We start from the raw sequence: 16,499 nt of genomic DNA, 5'->3' as shown, positions 1-16,499 counted from the left end.
ACTTTATTTAGAAAGAGACAATACAGCTCAAACATAAGATAATTTGTATCTGCAGTCCCTTGACGGGTTTCAAAAAAGATACACAATTCAATAATAAAATATAACACTACAATTTGATGTAATCACCCCCCCCCCCCCCACACACACACACACAAATCCATTGACGACATAAATCCAGCACGATTTGGTTTGCTTTAATTTTTAATACAATGTTGAGGCTATAGTTATGACACTAAAACTGCTAAAATTAATACAAAACAAATGATATCAAAGCACATAAAAGTCGACTGAGAGGCAGATCATGGCAGCTTTGGTACATCTACACTAAGGCACCCTGTGGCTTCGTCACACTGATAATTCAAAAATACTTAGCGTGGAGGACACACACATCAATTACAGCAACCGACCAGACAGTGTTGTTTACAAAGACGCACCATTTTCAGCTCTTAATGTTATAAATAAATCAATAAATGTTCCTTTCTTCCTCCAGTGGAGATCTTTTTACGTCGTCTTTTGGTTTGTGCCCGGAGGAGCAACACAGCCGTGGCTCCGGGCGGGCCGGTCACTCTTCCCGTGAGCTCTGCACCATGGAGTACGCCTTGCAGGGGTTTTTCAGGCAGCTGGAGGCCCAGCTGATGGGCCAGTTGTAGGAGCACGGCACCGACGTCTGGACGTTCCTCTCAAAGAAGTTGAACACGGGGTTCCACCAGGTGTTGGTGAGGTAGTTATTGGGCGAGCACTTCAGAGTCTGCAAGACAAAATAACAAAAATAACATTTACATCATATAATAAACCTGTCTTTATTAATAAAATCTCCAGATGCTATAGTAGATACTCTAAAATAACTCCTTCATACACCATAGGCGTAAATCCCGGAGGGGAGATTTGGGGGGGCATGGACCTAGTCTAGAAATGTCCCCCCCAAAAACATTATTGAAGAAACGTTGGCATTTAAATAATATCAATACGAAAAGGCATAGTGATATTATATTTTCTCTCAGGAAAAAAATAATAATGAATTTTTGATAAGCTGCCTCATTAGCAAAACTGCTACGCTGTTTTCATAGACTTAAGCTTTTTTTTGTCAAAGGTAGCAAACATCTCATTCATATTTAGCTTTTTAACTTTTAGTTAATTAGAAGAGTTTGAAACGGGAGGGAGGAGCTGAGCAAGTGGACCAGCTCAGTGTGGGAGCCGAGAACAGAGAGAAAAAACTAAAAGTTATAACTTTATTTCTCACTGCCTTAAACATAGAGACTTTAAAACCACAAAATAAAATATGAATATTTTTCTATATAAACCCCGGTACTTTAAATGTTACGCTTAAGTTATGATACTCCCCAGATATTCATTTCTATCTACCTGTTGGTTTTCCGTCATCCAGGACATGACAAAACTAAAAAATAAAGTAACTTAAGTTATAATTAAAATAACCCATAACTTGTATTGGGAGCCATTTCAATAAATCAATGATTATGAGGAATTTTATTAAGAGCAGTTACTCATTAAAGCTTTTTTATTTAGAAACTTAAATTTTTGTAAAGGTGTAGCAGAGATTAGATCAGTCAGACTGAACAAAACTCGTATCGAAGCAACATTTGAATTTTTGTTTTATTTCTCAATAGGTTGCTTACTGAGAAAAACACGCTTGCTGTGCATTACTAGTCATTTTTGGTCCTGCAGCTTGAATGTGGTTTAAAAACTTTCTAAACCATATTTTACGTTACATTTCACTGTAACTTTGCCGACCCCCCCAAAATTGGTCTTAAGAAATTTTCCTGTTTATGGTCCCCCCCAATAATAGATGGGATTTACGCCCTTGTCGTACACCTCCACAGAAAACAGAAAATGGATTTTCACCTGAAAACATTTAAATAGTTTCGTTTTAGAGCCACTCTGTATTATAGCCACCAGAGGGCGCTGTTCAGCTTTTTAGCATTTTAGTGGTGGTGGCAGAGCAGCGTTAGTCTTAATAACTGAATGAATACAACAATTTATTATCTGCACTATTTTTTCCGGTCTCTAATGATTAAAAAAGTTTTTGTTTGACATTTTCTGACCTGTAAGTTGGCCATGGTGTGGTACCACCAGAACAGACGGGACGTGATGAAATAGGCCACGATCACATCCACGGTGTAGTGCTCATGAGCCACCAGGATGCAGAGCACGCCCACAGCGCTCAGCAGCCAGCACAGGAGGTGGTACCACCAGAAGGACTTTGGAGAGTCTTCAGAAGAACCACAGTAATTATAAAGTTACACAGTCAGAAATATACAGCAGTGATTTGGGTTGTTTACTCTGTCATAAGATGGGATTCATTTTAATGTGTTATTCATTCCTTTATAAATGTCACAGTTTCAAACTAAATATTTCATTAGCAAGCTAAGTATTTAGTTTACAAGCTGAACATTTAGCTCCAAGCTAACTATTTAGCATTTAGTGAGCAAGCTAATAGCTCCACACTAAATATTTAGCTTTGAGACAGCTAAACATTTAGTTTAAATTTAAATACTTAGTGAGTAAGCTAAATATTCCAAATTACTGCTGTTAATTTTTCATCGTGGTGAAGCGGTACTCAACAAATAACAACATATACAACTTTTCCATCTGCCAAACGTACTTTAACCAACCCAATGGGGAAATGACTTTGACTTTAAGTCTGTCAGCCTTTGAATAATTGATAATCAAAATAAATAGACAATAATCTAAAAGGTTGCATAACAACATTAAGAGCAATGGGTGATCAGAATGGAAGTACACAATATGAATCATCAATTATTACCCAGAGGATCTCATGAATTATTCTAGGAGAGCAACCGTTTGAGTACTCACACTCTTTGATGAATAGGTAAGTGAGGGTGAGCATCACTGTGTGTCCGCTGTACAGGAAGTCTCCACACAGCAGGTGGGAGTTGGTTATGGAGAGGCCGGCTCCTGAAATGAGCTGCAGAACGCGTTGGATCTTGGCCTGCGTGTCTCCCTGAAGCTGATGGACATGAACATTAAAAAGCAAAATAATAACTACTGGATCAGCAGCAACGCTAATCATCAAATTACTTCTACAAAACCTAAATATTAGAACATTATAAATGTTGTTTTTGTTGACTAATGCAAACATCTGAGGATGTTGCAGATCATCTTTCATATTTAGGAACATGAACTGAAAATATATTGTTGCAGGTTATTTAAAGGGGCAGTGTTATGTGTTTTCCTGGCACATAGTGCCATTTTATAGCACGACCAAGAAACTATTTACCTTGAGTTGTTATAAATATACTATATATATCAAATATGACTTAAAATAACTTTTGCTTCCTATTTTATGGCCTTGAAATTGTGCCGCTGTCTCTTTAAATACTCCTGATCTTTCTTTATCTCCACCTTCAGGAAGTCATCACCACATGGCTTCTATTAACCCTTTAACAAAGTTTTTAACCACTGAGAAGTGGCTCCTATAATGAACTCAGCTTTTCCACCAGGTGTTTGCTAATTGCTGCAGGCTAGTCTGAAGGAGCTGAATGGGGGAGTCCTGGGAGAGAGCTGCTCTGTGAGGCAAAATGTCGCAAACTGCAGCACAAATATATATATATATATATATACAGTATATATATATATATTACATAAAACGGCCCCTTTAAAAATGACAAAATGACAATAGATCCTAGCAGAACAGCTACACTTCACTCGTTCTGTTTCAGATTTTACTGTTTTCTTTGAAGATTCAGTCATCCTGGTGTTTGATTGATATAAATGAACAAACTACATCAAACAGTGGCGTTCCATTATTAGTTCCTCCAAAATCTCCCAAAGACGACAGGAAATATGATTAGAGCTAAAACTTCTCAAACATCTTCAGCGGCTCAAACAGATCAGCCACTGATCGCTCCGTCTGTGCTCAGCTCACAAACTGCCAGAGGATTACATTTTCCTCAGAGACACTGATGAATCTCATCACTGCTGATTACAGGAGGCTGATGGTTTCTGCTCACCTTGGGGGCACAGTTCATGTGCATGCCAGGAACAGGCAGCGTGGTGACGTACATGGTCACACAGCGGTACAGGTACAGCGTGCCAATGAGGAACAAGAACCGTCTGCACGCTATGGACCTGTCGACAGGAAAACCCTGCTCACTATCGAGTGGCAAACATGGAGCTGATGTCTCTTTAGTAGAATCCTGTGAACAATAACTTCATGCAAATGATTGCTTAGATCTGGAAGTTGCAGAGAGCTGGAGCCATTCATAGATTAAATATGGCAGAACTAAAGTAGGACCAGTTATTTATACAAGCTTTAATTACCTTTATACTGTGTGAAGAGCTCCCTCTGCAGCTCTAAAGACCAAACTGTTTTTTCAGGCATAATATTATGTAAGATAGTCATGTATAGTAGACTTCAACACAATTTTAAAAAGTGGAATTGGGTCGGGATTTTGGGTGTAGCAACAGATAAGGGGGAATCAAAACATATCATTTGTCTCGTCAGTGTTGAATCTATCAAAAGATTTATTTAACAAAAAGAGTTTGTTTCTGTTAGGAAATTAAACTGAAGCAGTTTTAGGAAACAAAATCTGTCTTTATTTACCATTTTAAGAAAATGTAATTGAAATTTTTTTGTGCCATTTGCAATGAATACAGGGAAAATAATTAGCATTACAGCAATAAACTCTTTTTATATATACGGAGCAGCTTTTTGTATTTTTTCACTGATATTTTGATATTTTTTCATTGGTAATGAGGTTGGAAGAGCTCCTCTCCATGACCCTAATGTTTACTCTCCTCCACAGATTCAAGGCTCAATGTCCTAAACATTAATTTTACTTTCAGTCATAAGAAACATAAAAATGAAAGTAATGATGCGACACAGAACCTGCTTGATTTTATCTCACATCACAGTAGTTTTAAATTACAGTGTAAGATTTACTAACATGTAAATTTTACATTGTAGTTAATCCCTCCACAATCATGTTTCTGTTTGTGGAAGGAGCCAAACATGAGGGTGATGGTGAGGAGACCTTCCAGTGTCAGAGAGCTGAAGCTCATCACCGAAGAAAAATCAGCAAAATATCAGGGGAATAAAAACGTTTCGGAAGGTCTGACCTCTGTAAAGCCAATACTTTCTTTTTATTACTGAGAAATAAATAAATAGGTTTTAACATGAAATTGTTTAAAGATGTTACATAAAAATGAGTTTTTATGTTTAAAGATGTTACATAAAATTAGTTTTAATGTTTAAAGATGTTACATAAAAATTTGTTTTAATGTTTAAAGATGTTACATAAAAAATAGTTTTTATGTTTAAAGATGTTACATACAAGCTGAATGGGCAGAATGGCACTTTGAACCAATCTGATGGTTAAATCACCTAAATAACAGATTAAAAACAATAAATATGTTTGTTGTTGAGCTCATATCCTATTTATTCAATAATTTAGCAGCTTAAAGAGGTTTTGAATTGAGGATGTTGCTTATTGTGTTGATGGTTTTCAATTAAAAAGTGATCAATTGCAATTGATTAATTGCAGACATGCAATTAACTTGATTAAAATGTTCAATTCCACCACTAATATTTTTATTATTAGTGACAATAGCACTGCAGCCAACCCAACTCTTGCTAAAACTTTGTATCTATTTTTATCGGTAGCTTATCAGGTTCTCACTTGTATTTGAAGAAGAAGAGCTGGATCAACCAAATAGCCACCAGAACCATCCCATTGATTTCCGTCACAGTGAAAGCCCACTTGACTCTGTCGATATAGTCAAAGAACTTATCAGGAAGAGGAGGGCTGCTCTCTTTAGGGGGGACGCGCTCATGCACCACTGTGATGACCACCGTGGTCAGAACCAAGTTAAAAGCTGCGTAAAAGAAAGCGATCACCGTCTTCCACCACTCAGTGGGCAGATGGTTGACTTTGGACTCTGGCAGGGAGATCTTCACATAGTCTTTATGACGGACGATGCCTTTTCTAAAACTCCTCTTCGCCTCCTCTCCGGCGGAGGCGTGGACTGGGCAGGACTTGATTGTGCCGGGAGCAGAACCATCCTCCGTTCCCAGGTTTAGATTGGGAGTGGACGAGTCTCCAGGATTCCTGAGCTCTGCTGAAGCCATGGATCAGCGCTCTGTTCACCCCGGGAGTGGAGCCTTCAGTTGCAGAGACACGGGGAAAGAGAGGAGGTTAACACAGGGCAGTGTGGGGTAGACTAGGCATTCATTACTATTATAGTTCTTTACTATCAGGAAATCCACAAAATGCCCAAAATGCTGTAATGTAAGATTCTCCTTCTTCAACCTAAACTCCATCATTCATCAGATGATTGTTCCACATGTTCCCAGCAGATCCCTGGAGGTTTACTGCTGGTTTTGAGGATATGGAAGTGGAATGGGAGGAATATCCTCAAGGCTGTTTTCACACCTGATAGTCTGGTGAACTCGGTTTGATTTTGGACCAAAATTGCAACATTTGTTACATTTCCAACTGTTGTGGTTCACTTTTACGCTGCACCGTGTCAAACCAACCAAACCCTGATTGTGGAGCGGTCTCCGGTCTGGTTGGCGTTCACATTTACATTCAAAAGGCACCAGAGTTCCCTTCAGTCAAACCAAACTGAGCTGCATTTTCCTTCAAATATTTAAAACATTCTCTATCAAAAAAAAATCAGCGAACAGGCAAATTTCTGTGAATTATCTGGAGTTACATTACAGTGAAAAATGAGTGAGGACTGAACTGCAAACAGGTAAGGGTCCGTTGCAACTGGCCCATGCTGCTTTTGTACAGAGCACTACATCAGTACAACTCTTATCATTAATACAAACAATCACAAATGTTTCCAAAAACATTTCAAGTTACTCAGATAAACTTCAATCCTAGTTACTAACCTTGTTTCTTTATGGAGTGAAGATGAAATTTAGTTGCTTTTTGTCGTTTTTCTGTTAACCTTTTTTGGATATTTCTGTTAACCTTTTCAGGTAGAATTGAATTCCGTTACCATGGCTACCTTGACAAGAATGTTACCAAAATAAAAGCATATAACAGCTGAAGGTAACTTTACTCAGTTGGCCTTAACCTGTACAGTTTCTATTAAAAGCTGTGGATTAAGAGACTTTATCAAGGAAAATGTGAAGCTGCCGTCCAAACATGCAGCTGTGTGTTGACTCACACGTATTGTTGTCTGCAAACGCATCTATCAAGAAGCTGCACATGTGCAAGCAAAACATTTCAAGCTAATGACACGAGAGTGCACTCTGGAGCTGAAGATTTCTATTGTTTCACATCTGCTTTAATGCCTTTAAAAGCCTCTGTGATGGTTTTCAGCGCTGAAATGCATCATAATAAACCTCCTTGGGGAGACTACCAGAATACCCTGGTTACATGCAAGGAAAAACTAATATTTACAGGAGACCAATGGAAGGAGTCACTGAACGTATCGGTTACTGTGTAATCAGTTTTGTGGAGAATATATCAGTGGAAAAAGGACATAGGCTAATTCAGACTCTGTTGCATAAGTAACAGACGGATTCACAATACATCTGACAATCACTGAGGCGTTTAAATATAAGTATAAAACATCTTAATCTTTAATTGTTCTGCTCAAATAAAGATGCTGAAAGTCAGACTTGGTAAGCCCAAAATAATCCAACCGCTTTAAACCGCATGTAATAAATCAATAGATGTTTATATTAAGGGCTTTTCCAGCCACATTTCAAGTCAAGTTTATTTGTAATTAAAGTTTCAGCTACAGGATATTTCAGAATGTCTTACATGATGAAAACATGAAACAAGAAACAGAAAGAAGCATTACGGAGCAGAGGAAGAATAAATAAAAGTGATGGAAGGTTGGACTACAGACTACAACTAAAGATGTTCCACTTACTAATAACCAGGTGGGTTTTTAGTCCCGACTTAAAGGAACTCAGGGTTTCTGCTGTTTTGCAGTTTTCTGGAAGTTTCTTCCAGATTTGAGGAGCATAAAAAATGAATGCTGCTTCTCCATGTTTGGTTCTGGTTCTGTTCAGAGCAGAACCAGAACCAGAAGACCTGGGAGGTCTGGAAGGTCGATACAACAACCTTCCTAGTGCTAAACCATTCAGTGATTTATAAACTAACAGCAGTATTTTGAAGTCAATTCTCTGAGCAACAGGGAGGTAGTTGAGGCTGCAGAACAGGTGCGCTCTATCCTCCTGGTTTTAGTCAGAACGCCAGCAGCAGCGTTCTGGACTAGCTGTAGCTGCATCGATTATTTCTGCAGTAATCAATGCAACTAAAGATAAACGCATGGAAAGTTTCTTTAGATCTGGCTGAGACATTTATTCCTTTAATCCTGTAAATGTCCTTCAGATGATAGAAGTCCAACTTTGTAACTGTCTTTATGTGACTCTGAAGGTTCAGGTCTGAGTTCATCACTGCACCCAGATTTTGAGTTGTTTACCAGCTCCAAGGCCAAATTGTCTAAAAGTCCTTCCAAAAGAAAATGATGGCTGGAAGGTTAAGCAAGACAACTAACTACTCCTTTAATCTGTTGCCCTTCAGAGATAAAGTCTTGGTTTGCTTTTAAACTTGAAACTATTCGTTCATGCAGTTCATCCAATAAGGGTCTGGGTAGCACTTAGCCTGTGAAAAGAGTATATGTAAAAGATTTTTGTGTGACAATGACAAATAATTTTAAATTTGAAAATGTTTTTTCAGTGGTTAAAAAAATGCAAAGCTTCAAATTTTTATAAAATTCCAACTAGAAGATTGTAATCTTTTGTACGTTGTTATCTGCCAGGCCTCCCTTTCACTGGGATCTTTTATTGTATTTTTATTGTATTTGTTTAATTTTACAGCCTTCATTGTTCTTTTAGGGTTAACTTTAGGGCTTACTGTTGACCTATAAAGGAAATAGTAGAACAGCTACTTTTGTCCGTCTAACCTCCTTCAACCGCAGAACTTCTTGCAGATGTACAATCTAAAGCATCGCACCATTTGCCCATCTATGTTTGAGCATAGCTGTTTTCCTTTTATTAGTTGTATTGATTGCTTCATTTATTAGTTTAATAAATACATTTTTTGGTTATGCTGATTATTTTATGTGCAGGACTTTGGTAAATGGCAGCTGTTTGGAAATGGTTTATGCATATGGACATTGCAACAGGATGTCCACCCTGTGAGAAGTCCTCCGTGGTTTACAGGGCACCAAACTCTTCCACCAAAGCCTCTGGAGGGACGGGTGGAGTTGGAAAACTGGATGCAGTGATGTATGACTTAGCGGCCTGTGCTTTTCCGGGCTATTTCAGGAGAAGTCCACCAGTTGCTTTCAGGGCTGTGTTTTACTCTGGTGAAACCAGGGCTTTCTTTTTTTTAACTCTACTTTGGGTCTTCATAATAACACGTTGCTTTTGCTGCCCACTAATTTCCACGTTTGCTCTGTTTCATCTTTCGTCATTAAAGAGAGCGCTAAAAATAAGTTAAGCTTGAAGCGACCCCGCCTTGTATAAACCAGAGAAACCCAAGAACTAGATGGCAAAGTGCTAACAGCTGAAAAAAAACACAACCAAAATCTCCATCTTCAGCCTTCAAGCATGTTTTAGTTTTAGATCGAAACTATTTTATTTAGACTAAAATCATTACACCTTAAAGGTTCTGACTCCGTACATCTGACTAGATGTTTCCACATTCATGTATTTGGATGTTTATAACTTGTGAACTAAAAGGTTAGCTGTGATGTCCCTAAAGCACTAATCATGAATGTTAGCTCACTAACCATGAATGTTAGCTCACTAATCATGAATGTTAGCTCACTAATCATGAATGTTAGCTCACTAATCATGTTAGCTCACTAACCATGAATGTTAGCTCACTAATCATGTTAGCTCACTAACCATGTTAGCTCACTAACCATGAATGTTAGCTCACTAATCATGAATGTTAGCTCACTAATCATGTTAGCTCACTAACCATGTTAGCTCACTAATCATGTTAGCTCACTAACCATGTTAGCTCACTAATCATGAATGTTAGCTCACTAATCATGAATGTTAGCTCCACTAATGCTAAAGTGCTAAATTCAACCATGTTTATATCCACCATGTAACATGAGGAGAACATGAGGAGGCTCACAAGGCAATTTATATGAGTAACAAAAAGCTAATAAACACAATAATAATAATATTAAAAAACAATTCATATATGTCAATTTAATTAGCATCCCATTTAATTGTTGTTGTCTTCTATATATCTCATTTGTTGATGTGCTGTATAGTGACCATTTGGTCAATAAAGTTTCCTAAAAAAAAGAGAGAAAGAGAGAACATGAGAGGAAATGAAAATGCTGAGTGAAGTCTTCACATACTTCAAAATAAGAGCATGGATATAAATGTCTAACAACTTGAAGAATTCTTAAAATTTTTTTATTTAAGTAAAAGTTCACAAAGTAACCAAGAAAATTAGAAGTTATGTGGAAAAATAAATTTAGGTGAGACTAAGTGAGGCCAACATTTTCATCATTAGCAAAATTGCTGAAGCCCTAAATGAAAAATTTGCTCTGCTATTAGCACATTAGCAGATTAGCAGAAGTTCCCACCACTGTCTTTAGCAGAAAAATGAGCCAAAGAGATGCTGGAAACATGAATGTTTTATTCAGTAAAAAAACACACAGGAAGAGGAGAAACAAGGCAGAACTAGAAACAAATGAAAAATCCCTAGCAAAAATGCTAAAGCCCTAAACAAAGAGTTAGCTAGTAGTCTGTCAGAGGAATAGCGGAAGTTTGCCCACCACTGTCTGCAGCAGAAAAATATAAATTATTCATGGTGCAAACATGAATTTTTTATGCAGCAAAAACAAAAAGAGGAGAAAAGAAGCAAAACATTTTAGAAACAAATTAAATATATAAATGCTAACAAAAATGCTAAAGCTTTAAACAAAAAATTAGCTTCAGTATTAGCACATTAGAGGAAGTGTGTCAACAACTGCATAACAGAAAAATGGGCCCTATGGTAGCAATATAACTGTTTCCACCATGAACAAGGCAGAAATCAAATGCAGCTAACATCACAACAGAAAGTGAGACTCCACTGAACTGAAAGACAGCACAGAGGGACCAATAATGGCAGCACAGATAAACAGACGCAAAGCACCAGAGCAGAAGAGTCTGGCTTCTGTTCATCAGACAGAACCAAAGGTTTGCAGAGCTAAATGCAGAGGTGGTGGAGAAAACCAGGAAAAGGCAACAATGACTCAAGATTTCCAACTCTGAAGCACATTTAACTTTTTCTCCTCTTTCCTTTCTTTCAGCACCATCCTGCTCACCACACCCTCCATGTGCTCCAACATTTCATCTGATCGGTCAAACATGGGAACGCAGGGCGAAGATCTGAGGCACCTGATCTATATTAGGTGACCATTTCTTGTCTAATTCCTATTTTATTGCCCATTCAGATTATAAGATGAGGCAAGATTATGGAAAAACATGAAAACTATTACATGAAATGCAATAGTTTTCCACTATTGCATGACTAGTGGAAAACAAAAACTACATTTTTGTTTTCAGAAATTTAGTAACATTTCACATATCAAATGAATTTCTTTTTTAAATAATGTCTCAATGCTTCACAGTATTAACCTACAAAATCTGTTTGATAAATGTCTGTTCAACATAATTTTTTACAGATGAATTGGTTTTGGTTTGCATATTTTTGAAAGAAGTCAAAAGACCTTAGAAATGGAAATGCCCTTTAATGAGTCTGTAAACCACATAACTACTTTAGGCTATAACAAGCATTAAAATCCCACTTTTTTGTGTTCCTACCAACAGAATAAAAAGTTACGTTTACATTTATTCATCCTTCTGACAGAGGTAGATCTGAAAATTATTTTTATTCAACCAAGAAATTTGTTTACATTACAAACACAATAAAACAATGTAAGGTTTATTATTTTCTGTTTTAGTAAAGATTAATGTATCCAATTCTCAATAATTAATAGAAAAGATTCACCCAATTTTTAGATTTGGATGATTTATGTTTCTTTATACTTATATATATAATCTATGTGTATTATTTTGGGCTTAATTAAAGGCTTTCCAAATGCTAAACAAAATTTTGAAGAATCCATAAGCTGTTTTAATTAATTTGCTTCTGGTTTCACCAATGTGAGAATCTGAACTGTGAATGGGAAGATGAAAGTTTAGCTCCTCAACCGAGTCATGTCCCATATTTTTGTTTTTTAAAAGGTATTTTGAAAAAAATAACAATAAAAGGAGGCTCTGAGGCAGAATGCCAAGATTTGTGAAATGGGTCCAGTCATTAAATGTGAGTCCAGTTTCACCTGAAGAGCACCCTGCTGGTTGAATTTCACACAAAAAGGACTAAATATAAAATGGTAAAGTATCTCTGATGCTATAAAGTGCATAAACTGTGACATAAACTGAAACGTCAACCTTCAGGGTTCTGTTATTACCAGATGCTGTTGCGTTGCTTTGGTGTGGAGTACTATAGAGACCATTTTTTTAGTCTACACATTTTATGGCATCTTATTGACTTTGACAGGGAAAAAGAAATATTATTTTATATTTAGCAGTTTAATTTGACAATAATAGTTACAATAACAGTCATAAGCTGGGCATAATAAACATAAAATGCTAAAGCTTTCACTTTTCTGCAAATTAGCAAGAAAAGTTGAGAAAAATGTGCAGTAAATTAGATCTTACTAGTTTATACATCCTGGATAGTTTCCATATGAAATCTATAAAAATCCTGATTTTATTATTTTAGCAAAGTGTTATTAATTAATAGTTCCTGGAATACAATTACCCCAAAATGTTTTTACTTTATCATTTAGTTGCTGATGCAAATGATTGAGTTTTACACATTTGTGGTTGCAAAGGACATGCAAATGTGTCGAATGAGACCGAGTTCTTCTTGAAAGGTGAAATGAGAGTCAGCTGCTCCACAGACATGGCCATGAAATTCAGCTGCAAATTAGCAACTTCATTTAATGGAAGGACAAAGACTGACAAAGTTTCATCTGGGACAACATCAGAAAAAACAGAAGTGTGCAAATAGTGGAAATGTCAGCCAGTTAAAACCTGGTTGGTGAACGATGGAGAGCATGGCTGACTCTTAATAACCGAGTTTTGTTCTTTTTCATTTGATAGTAAACAGAACTACAGACTGCACATCCAGTGGTATTTTCTCCAGAGCAGATCTGCATGCACCCAAATTATTAGTAAAACTTTGAAAATACTTGCTGTATTTAGCAAAAAAAAAAAGAGACAAAAATCTAATTTCTGTTGGTGAAAATAGATAAATAATATTTCCAGGCTAAGAAAAATAAAATCCAATCATGTTTGTAAAATACTCTGACCACTTTAATATTTTAATTGTTATATTGCATTAGTAGGGGTAAACATATTGCATGACTAGTGGATTTTTTTGTTTTTGTTTTAAGAAAATATATTTTTGTAACTCCTGAGTACTTGATGATTTTAACCCACATGTTAAAAGGTTTGATGTGGACCCGTAGCAATCCAGGCGGCATTAATATTAAAACTTTTTGCCACATATGGCCCAAAATAATTATTTTAAAATCACTCAAAAGCCAAAAAATATAAAGATTTTGCAGGCGTGTGTTAGTGACACATACAGTTTACTTTTTTCTGAGAGGGTTGACTGATTTTTATTTTCTGATAAAATGATACAACATTCCCAAAGAAAGACACAATTTGAATCATTCTTTCCTCAAATATTTTAGCCAAGTTAGAGAAATTAATGCAGATTTGGAGACTCCCAGGTCTGCTATTGAGTAAATATTACTGCATATTTGTGGTTATTTACTATAAATAATAATAATAAAAAAGTTGGTAATCAAAGGATAAATACTTTGTTGTTTCTAAGACTTCACTAGAAAATGTCTTCACATCTTAAATTGCATTTGGGGCCTAAAAAATCAGGTCAAAGACCACAAATGGCTCCCAGGCCACACTTTGAGCACCCCTGTCTTAAACTATTGAAAACAGTTTTAAAAGAAGAGTAATAATTGCAGTAAATTTGACTAAATAAATATGGAAGAAAACTCTGAGTTATTTAAACACACAAACATCATTCAGTGTTCAGTTTATGAGGAAAGAAGAACCACAGAGTTGATGTTGTTCTGTGCAGAAGAGGTTCAGTCTTATCACATCATAACTTTGGTCTCATAAAACATTCACCACAAACATTTCATGTTTTAGAAGTTTTGAAAGAAAATAATCACCAAAAGAAAAACTAAATGATTGTAAGATTTGTGTCAAATCTGTTCCTCAGAGTTTTTATAACCATTTAACTTTTCCACATTCTGCAAACCGAAATTTGTCCAAACAGAAAGTAGCTCAGAATTGAGAAGTGGAAGAAAAATGATACTTGCTTTTCAACTGATTGTAGAAATTCATAGATCTGGACTTTAACTATGCCATTCTAACACCTGAATCTGCTTTGATCTAGTTTTGAAAAACTGTGAAGTATCTCAAAACTTCATAGCCAAATTATTTATCTGCTTTACACAGACATCTTCAATGTGGGGTCATGACCCCGGAGGCTACAGTTCTGATTAATTTGATATTTTTATTTCTTTTTACTTTCAAAGTTATGCTGTAGTGCACTTTAACATAAATCCAACATGAAACAAATTTATAAAATAACGTATTTCAGTCAGAAATGCAGACATTCAGTTCACATTATGTTAAAGATTATATATATTTGTGTTTGTTAATGGACGTTATGTTTAAAATAAAGAGCTGTGCATTATTGTGGTTTTATTTATGTATCTTATTCACAGTGAGGCTGCAGAGAGAAAAGGTTTTCACCTCCCATCCAATTTTCCATCACAGTCGTTGCTGAAGGAACAATAAAACATAATCAATTTCACAGAATAAAAGCTAAAAATAAACCTAATAGTCCCACTCGCCATGCTGTGGGTTTCTAACTGGGTGTCTCCTGATCCCCCAGTTCATCACACGGGATGCTCAGACACTTCTGAAGTTTACTTTTGGGGTGTATCTCTGCGGCCCCCACACAGAGTTAAACACCAGGTTCCAGTTGTGGCTGGGTGGGGCCACCGGGCCTCGACTTGGGGCCTCTAATTTAGGCTGGAGGGGAACAGTCCTATTAAAGGCCTGACAGATTTTAATTACAGCCAGATTCAACATGCAGTTTGAACTTTAAATAAATTATTCAACAATGGACACATGTTTGGCATGTTTTTTTATTTGGTGTTCCCTTTGCAGCCGTAAAAGTAGAGAATAAAACTTTTTCTACTGGAAAACTAAACATTTAAAACCTGTAGAGACTGATTCACATGTAGCCTGCAGTATGTTACAGTAGCCTGTCTGTCAGCAGCACTGGTGCATCTAAATTCAGTTTCAGTTTCATAAAAACGTCCCGCCTCATGTTTTAAAACCTAAAACAGAAAAAACTTCGTCCTGTTTGCTGTTTTCTCTCAGATTGAACAGATTGTAGCATCCTACCTGCTCAGACGGGCCTCCTCGCAGCTCTTCCTGGAGTTTCCTGAATCAGCTGCTCTCTGCTCCTCACTCACAGCCTCCTCTGATGCATCAAGCGACGCTGCTGCTCGCTTCCAGCGCGGCGCTCCTCCCTGCAGCCCCGCAAGCCGCCCGCATGTCCCCCTGCCTGCCTCCCTCCGTCCCCTTTAATTCAGAAGCTTCCTCCTGTAATCAGCGCATCCATCGCTCTGTATTTGTCTCGTTTAACGGGGCAGTTGTGCTGTGAAGCCTGTTGGGAACAGTTGGGCATTTTATTCACAATAAAACACACAAAAAAATGACAATATGTTCATTTATATAAATTCAGTATTTATCATTTATTTTCCCTTTCTTTTTTATTTATTTAATATATTATATTTATTTTTTTCCAAATGGTTCTTTTTCTTATATTTCTGTGTTATATCTAGGTTTTATTTATTTATTTTATATTTTGTTCATTTATTTATTTTATTTTTAATTTGACTGGAATTTTCCTTTCCCCAACAAACATCAGTTTTTAGATCAGTTGAGCCAATAGCATATGGCAGGTGAACACATCATATAATACTGTTTCAATTGACGCATTTAATTCGTTCCTATAAAAAATATATGACAAAATGTCTGTATACTTATTGCAAAATTAGTACTGCAGTTCATTCGCCATTTTGTCTAAAAAAATAATGTCACTGTTCCTAAAAATGCTAAAATGTTTCTGACTTAAATGAAATAATGTCCATAAAGCTTTGTTTGTTATTTAGATTCACAGACACAAGTTGTAATAAATGAATGACTGTAAATAAACCTTAATTAGTTTCTTTGTTTGTTTCAATACCTTTTTGGCACGTATCGCCTTCATTTAGTTTTAGATATAGATAACTTCCGGTTCTACGTTTAATGCTTTTATTTTGAAAGGACAACTTCTGGTTTAGATGTTGACAAAAGACGGAAGACAAGATGAAACGGAGTATGTTTAAGTGTCATGTAACTAAAACTATGCATTTCTCTTATC

General features: G+C 36.5%; 1 protein-coding gene across 1 annotated transcript; it reads right to left on the bottom strand.

Moving 5' to 3' along the window:
- Positions 1-173: 173 nt before the first annotated feature.
- On the bottom strand, positions 174-15,646 carry sgms2a (sphingomyelin synthase 2a). Its single transcript, XM_032562743.1, has 6 exons — positions 15,476-15,646; positions 5,658-6,139; positions 3,990-4,107; positions 2,833-2,986; positions 2,061-2,227; positions 174-748 (listed from the first exon to the last, which is right to left on the bottom strand). The coding sequence occupies exons 2-6, from the start codon at positions 6,104-6,106 to the stop codon at positions 563-565; spliced, it is 1,074 nt and encodes a 357-aa protein (XP_032418634.1). The 5' UTR covers positions 6,107-6,139; positions 15,476-15,646; the 3' UTR covers positions 174-562.
- Between the last annotated feature and the right edge of the window lie 853 nt (positions 15,647-16,499).

Source organism: Xiphophorus hellerii, chromosome 5 (assembly GCF_003331165.1).
Source record: "Xiphophorus hellerii strain 12219 chromosome 5, Xiphophorus_hellerii-4.1, whole genome shotgun sequence".
Lineage (NCBI taxonomy): Eukaryota > Metazoa > Chordata > Actinopteri > Cyprinodontiformes > Poeciliidae > Xiphophorus > Xiphophorus hellerii.
This window is presented reverse-complemented; position numbering and strand designations above follow the sequence as displayed.

Excerpts from the sequence above, each read along its gene's own strand:
- sgms2a (XM_032562743.1), bottom strand. The coding sequence starts at position 6,106 with ATGGCTTCAGCAGAGCTCAGGAATCCTGGAGACTCGTCCACTCCCAAT. Across the intron at positions 4,108-5,657 it reads CTCTTCTTCTTCAAATACAA|GTCCATAGCGTGCAGACGGT; the intron begins GTGAGAACCTGA and ends TCCTGTCGACAG. Across the intron at positions 2,987-3,989 it reads ACATGAACTGTGCCCCCAAG|CTTCAGGGAGACACGCAGGC; the intron begins GTGAGCAGAAAC and ends CATGTCCATCAG.